The 6,363-nt window shown below is 39.3% G+C and overlaps 1 protein-coding gene across 1 annotated transcript; it reads left to right on the top strand.

Moving 5' to 3' along the window:
* Positions 1 to 1,772: 1,772 nt before the first annotated feature.
* Positions 1,773 to 6,335, top strand: LOC116378705 (phenazine biosynthesis-like domain-containing protein 1). The gene is made up of 10 exons (XM_031840614.1): positions 1,773 to 1,939; positions 2,228 to 2,327; positions 3,377 to 3,475; positions 3,808 to 3,917; positions 4,416 to 4,445; positions 4,618 to 4,706; positions 4,822 to 4,913; positions 5,227 to 5,310; positions 5,605 to 5,667; positions 5,851 to 6,335. Exons 1-10 carry the CDS (start codon positions 1,856 to 1,858, stop codon positions 5,961 to 5,963), a joined length of 864 nt encoding a protein of 287 aa, XP_031696474.1. The 5' UTR covers positions 1,773 to 1,855; the 3' UTR covers positions 5,964 to 6,335.
* The last annotated feature ends 28 nt before the right edge of the window (positions 6,336 to 6,363 follow it).

Here is a 6,363-nt window from a genome sequence, read left to right as displayed (position 1 = left end):
TACCTGTGCAGATATCTTAAATAAATACTAACAAACTGCTCTAAACATCTTCTTATTGTCTTGCATTAACTAACTCATAAAAGCCATGTATTACTTCTATTTGCGCAGTACATCATAACCTGAGCAGAAGCCTTCAACTATGAAATATGCAGATCATTCATATATATCCTTAAATGTAATACATTAACGTTACATAACAACCTTTCTGCAGGAAGCTGGTGTCACAAACAGCAATGAATTATTCGTAACATTAATTAAAAACAGCGAGTTATGCAATAGCAAATCCCCGGTAGGAAATGTCTAATAATTTAGAGCTATAATGCACGTTACGTTACGTTACTGTAAATGTCACGACAGTTAACCTCAACGTTAAAAAAACATTCACCTGACGTGTGTTACTTCCTCCTTCAACCCGTTTCTCAAAGAGTTGGTTAAACCAAGAGCCTTGCTAGCTAACGTTACCACAGTTCAACTTCAACTCACTGAGACCTTTCCAAACATATTCTAGCAAGACATTATCTATTCTTTGGTTAAATTACTTATTTGAGAGTCGCCACAGCGGAACATTTGTCGATTCTGCGTCCTCTAATTGTTATGTTACCGTGTCTCTACCGGGCTGACGTGCTAATGTTAGCTAGGTAACGTTAGCAGTTAGCAGGCTAACAGCTAAGGCTAACAGTAGGGACACTGTCAGCGGTCAAACGTCCGGGCAGACTAGTTCAATTCCCGACGGTCGTACGCAGTCATTGGACAGCAACATGTATCATGAGACAGAAGTATGTCATAGGTCAGCGATAAATGTGTGAAAACGTTTAAATTATCTCACAGTCACTTCTCGTCTCCTGCTCCTACCCACTGCGGTCAAGTCAGCGGACACTCGGATCTCCGTGGTCAACCCAGCAGACACTTAAATTTTAGTGCGCCTATATGTTGAAATTCACGGTAAACGCATTCAAACGGCACAGATCGGGAGCGAGCGAAGGACTTTGCAAAGTTAGCATAAAGATCAACGTGAGACAGCATCCGGTTTTCAAAATAAGATGGCAAATAAACGGGAAAGATTACCATCAGACAACATCCGGTTTCCAAAATAGGATGTCAACTAAGCGTATACAAATTGCATTTGTGGAAATAAGATTAAATGAATTAAATTAACATTAAGTACAAAACAGGTTACCTGCATCTAGTGAGTTAAAGGGAAATACAACTAAATTGTGTCTTTATTCTTTGATTTGAGGGTTGCTGGAAAGTTAATGAAATTAATAATATCTTGACTTACTGATATGTATGTGTTCAGGACATTTCTGACCACATCCAAACACAAATCAAACATGTTATGAAGTACAAACTGTGAGCTGAAATTGCACCTTCAAATAGCTAACTGCTGAAAAGTTTAAGGTGCTATGAAAATATTCTTGTCAATATTTCCATACAATGACATCTTTGACATCTTTGACTCCACACAGACTGAAGGGCTTTCATTTTTAAATGCTACATCAGAATGTCCTGGTTCTGTCTGAGTCACACCTTGAGGTGGTCTGCTATTAACCTGTTGTGAAATTATTTTGTAACTACAACACAGTTAATTCATTAATTAGACGAGCTTGGTGTTGTTACTACACATATGACAATACAAAAACTCCTCTGCAACACTAGACAAAGCGTCTAAACACTAGCTAGTCGTGCCGCTGAAAACAAAGGTTAATAATCTGACAACCAGCCAGAGGGTGAAGCTGAGGAGCGCAAAGCAAACACACGAGGTGTAAAGTCCGTCGACAGCAGCGGTCGACTGTGTCAAATCTTCACCGTGACTCTTTTAATTTAAAGCTATTTTCATATTTTTTGTCTAATCATAATGGAGATTCCAGTGTATACGCTTGATGCCTTTACTAATTTACCGTTCAAGGGAAACCCCGCGGCAATTTGTCCACTTATGCATGTGAGTAAGAATTTAGGTTTATGTGACAACAGTAATGTCAGAATGCAGACTACCATAGGACGGGCTGTTATGGCTCAAAATATATCAAGACACTTCGACTTGTGTATTCAGTTGTTTGTTCAAGGATCACGACTGCGACATTATTACACAATTTGTTATAAAATAGTCATAGTTTAAGCATTTTGTATATATCATAGGCCATGTGCATGTAGGCCTACCTCAGTGTGTAATTATTGCATGTCAAAACACAACATATATGTTTGTGTGTTATGTATGTGTTTCTAACAGGAACTGAGAGATGATTTGTATCAGAGGATAGCAGCAGAGATGAACCTGTCAGAAACAGCTTTCATCACCAGGATCAACCCCTCTGATAATTTTACCACAGGTCAGATAATATTGGGTTTCATATATTTTTATTATTGATTGATTGATTGTTTAGATTTGTTAAATGGGTTCAACAGAAAAGCACCAGTCTGGGCGGGTTAGTATTTCATTACAATGATTAAACCCAATGTTTTTACAAGCCCTTACCAATGCACAACCTACGTGTTGTTATTGAAGCTGTTCTGATGGGGAGAGAAAATGGGGAGCAAGCAATAAAGAAGTAAATACCTGTGCTAGTGGCCAATACAATAGAGCCTCAATGGTCATCACACTGTCCATTGTGCACAGTTAATCTGCAAAGGTAATGTACCCGCTCCAACTGGCTTGACATAATAAACTGTAGACAATATGCTAAATGGGCACAATGTCACATACTGTGTAGCTGTGAGTACAGCACATAAAGAACAACACAAACGTTTTACCTGCAGAGGAAAGTCCAGGTTTTATTGGCAAGTCTGGACAATCCTCACTGACTGTTCGGAAAATCCAGGCAGGTTGATAAGAAACAAACAGATTAACAGAGTAAATTGATAACACAGATTTAACTAGTTGCATAATACACATATTAATCATTGCAGGTAATCAAGTGGCTATAAGGAATAAAGGTATAACGACAAGTCGCCCACTAGCTTAAGATATTCTGGTTGCAGATCAAAAGACACAGTTGTGAACCTCTGTGCAGTTTATTGAGGTCATTCTGCCTCTGTGTTCAGAAAATAACACCTGTCCTCAACAGTCTGACAGGTACAATGCTAAACACACAGCAAAGACTTGCATTGTTGGTAATTGGAAGTACAATGTAATAAGCTCACAGTTGGTAAACAGCGTGCAGTCACTCAGTGTCTCACAAAAGATACAACTGCACAGAGAGGAATCTCAATGCCATCCACACAGGCTTACATAGCCTTAAGTAAATCTAAATCGCCCTCCTTGGGTATACATTTAGCTTGCGGCTCAGCAGTTACTTATTGTACACATTAAAACAGCACATCTGCATTAGGGTGAAAATTTGCTAAATGTGAAGCAAACCATTAACCATGTGATTAACAGGATCAAGGTTCCGACTTCGATGGTTCACACCAACCACTGAAGTGAATCTGTGTGGTCATGCCACTCTGGCCTCTGCAGCGGTGCTGTTCAAGCATAAGAGTAAGTTACAAAACAAACACACACAAACATGAACAGAATATCAAGTTATAATCAGTTATAATCCAGTTAAATGCACTGGCTTGATTTGGAACACAAGACACACACAGAAATCCACTAAGTTGAGCTAGGAGGCAATTTGAAATACTTTGTAATGATTTACCTGACAATAAAAAAGCTGTTCATATTGTAACGCTTTTCAATATAATACACAGTACAGCCAGATACAAGACATGATAAAGTATTGTTAGCCAACACATCCACATTAGCCAGTTACATGTTCTCTTCTGTAAGCCTGTGAGCATTATGTTCTGTGTATTTATTATGTCTGTTAGAGAATGTGAATCCGAAACTGGTGTTTGAGACCAGGAGTGGAGATCTGGCTGTCACCCAGCAGGGGGAAGGGTACGTCATGGACTTTCCTCTCAACCCACCCACCCAGGAGGTACAGTATGTGATCAGACAAACACATCAGGATAATACAATCATAGGTCCAACAATTATTTGTCTCAAAATGTGTATTTATATCACGAAGTGAAGGATACATTGTGTGGACCTGCAAGGCTATAAGGAATGAAAACATTACCAACACTATGCAACTGAATTTGGAAATGATATCATATATGATTAACATTAAATAAAACACAACCTTAAACACAGTCAGTCCTTTCCATTTCAACATCTATACTGTTCATTCTTCATTGCTCACAACACTCACGTCAATCAGCATCACATTAAGAAAACTGCTTTTGTAAAACCCACAAACTGCAACCATCCCACAATAATGTAACATACAGCTCAGCTTGGATTAGCAGAACTCAAACATCCTGCATTAGCACTGCAAGGTTTTCCAAAGAAAGTTTTTCAGTGACTTGAAATATTTCAAAAGACAACAAAAAGCTATTATTCAATAAGATTTTTTTTCTAAAACCTGTTTTCTCAGGATGCCAACGAGTTCAGAGATCTCATCAAGGTCAGTAAGACGCCTTCTTTTTTTGTGAGAGCATGTTTTACAGTAGACTCCTGCTTCTCTGTCTATACATGAGCACCTCTACACTCTAGAATATGTGCCAGTGTGGTTACATTTCTGTGTTTATTGTGTGTGCATGCTTAACTGTGTCTCTGCTCTTGCATGTGGGATAAAGGTTGCAGTTGGAAACCACCCAATCCAGGATGTTTATCTTAGCGCCAACACTAAAAAGCTGATGGTTCGACTGGCTGACAGCTGTGACAGGTTACAATCAACACACACACACACACACAGTATAATAGTTCATCTTCACACATGGGCACTGCTTCCTAAGTCTCTTCTCTTGCCAGGTTTGTTTGTGACTCTGTGTTTTCTGCAGGTCGGTGCTAACCAGTCTGAAAGTTGACCCTGTTGCTCTCCAGAGCTGTGAAACAAGTGGAAGAGTCAAAGGACTAATCCTCACCATGAAAGGTAATCAGAGCTAAAAACTAGTTGGACCAGGGGGAGATTGTAGGACAGCTTTATGACTTGTTGATATGCAGTAATTGTATAGTGGTACCACAGTTAAGACACGCACGGTCTTTAAAGAAATAAGTAACAGTTGTTTGTTGCCTTAACTGACATGATAAACCCTTTATTAGTTAGCCTCTATGTTGCATCTCAATGTCCACTGAAGGTTTCATGCTCATTAGCCAACAAATACGACATGTTAACAGAACACTGTTGAGACTGTGAAAACTACAAGTCGTCGTTAATCAAATTGTCATTCTTTATCTGCCAATAGGATCCCCGGACAACCAGCCAGGGTACGACTTCTACTCCAGATACTTTGCTCCATGGAATGGCATCCCTGAGGATCCTGTCACAGGTAGATACTACCACTACTACTACTACTACTACTACCACTCCCACTACCACTACTACCACTACCACTACTACTACTACTACCACTACCACCCCATTGGCCACACATTCACAGTCGTTGTTGGGTTAGAGAGTGTGGGATACTACGTTGCAAATTGTTTAAATTGTAAAGTACTTTCTGATAACTAAGTAATCCTCACATTTGCATACAAGCAACAGGTACTGGCAAAAATACTAAAACATGTAGTGTCACATGTAAAGCACTCAGGCAGTAAAGATGTCTTTTGTGTCCCTGCAGGTTCTGCCCACACCGTGCTGGGTAGCTACTGGTCTAAGAAGCTGGGAAAGAATAAAATGCTGGGTAATCAATTAAACTAATTCCTAATTAACATTTGATCTGATTAGCAACTTCTCTAATTCTAAACCAATGCAATTAAACTAAGCCAGAGGCAAAGTCTTTTTGTGTGATTAACTTGATATCAGGCATTGTTTCTCCCTATAAACAGATACTGACGCTCGTTTTATCCCCTCTGTGTTTGTGTAGCTTACCAGTGCTCCAGTCGAGGCGGGGAGCTGGAACTAGAAGTGAGAGATGACGGAAGAATCAATATATCTGGACAGACCGTCACTGTGCTGCAGGGAACAATCACACTATAGCCACAGCCACATGCACGCTAGGAGGGTTGGGGATGATGGGACAGTCATTATGTACCCACAAACAGGCGTTGTACCATATGATTTAAATAAAAATTTAATAAAAATGAGTCAATTTAAACAAAGCGTTATTGTCCAGACTGGTCAATCTAATAATGAAACATGACTAAGCATGACAACACACAACAGGATGTAAAAATACACCTCACACTTTGATAGTATTTGTATTTATTCTCATAACGCAAAAGCAAAAATCTCAGTATTAACAAAATACACACACAAAAACACAAAAAGACCACACAAAAGACAAATATTCTAAATAGTAGTTTTAACCTGGAGCTGAGGGTCTGGATGAATGAACAACTTCAACAAAATATCATTAGCTGGGCTTATGGCTGTAGCG

Source organism: Anarrhichthys ocellatus, unplaced genomic scaffold, assembly GCF_004355925.1.
Source record: "Anarrhichthys ocellatus isolate YVR2014 unplaced genomic scaffold, GSC_Weel_1.0 scaffold3027, whole genome shotgun sequence".
In the NCBI taxonomy this organism is placed as follows: Eukaryota; Metazoa; Chordata; class Actinopteri; order Perciformes; family Anarhichadidae; genus Anarrhichthys; species Anarrhichthys ocellatus.
Note: the sequence above shows the minus strand (reverse complement) of the source record. Positions and strands in the feature narration are given on the sequence as shown.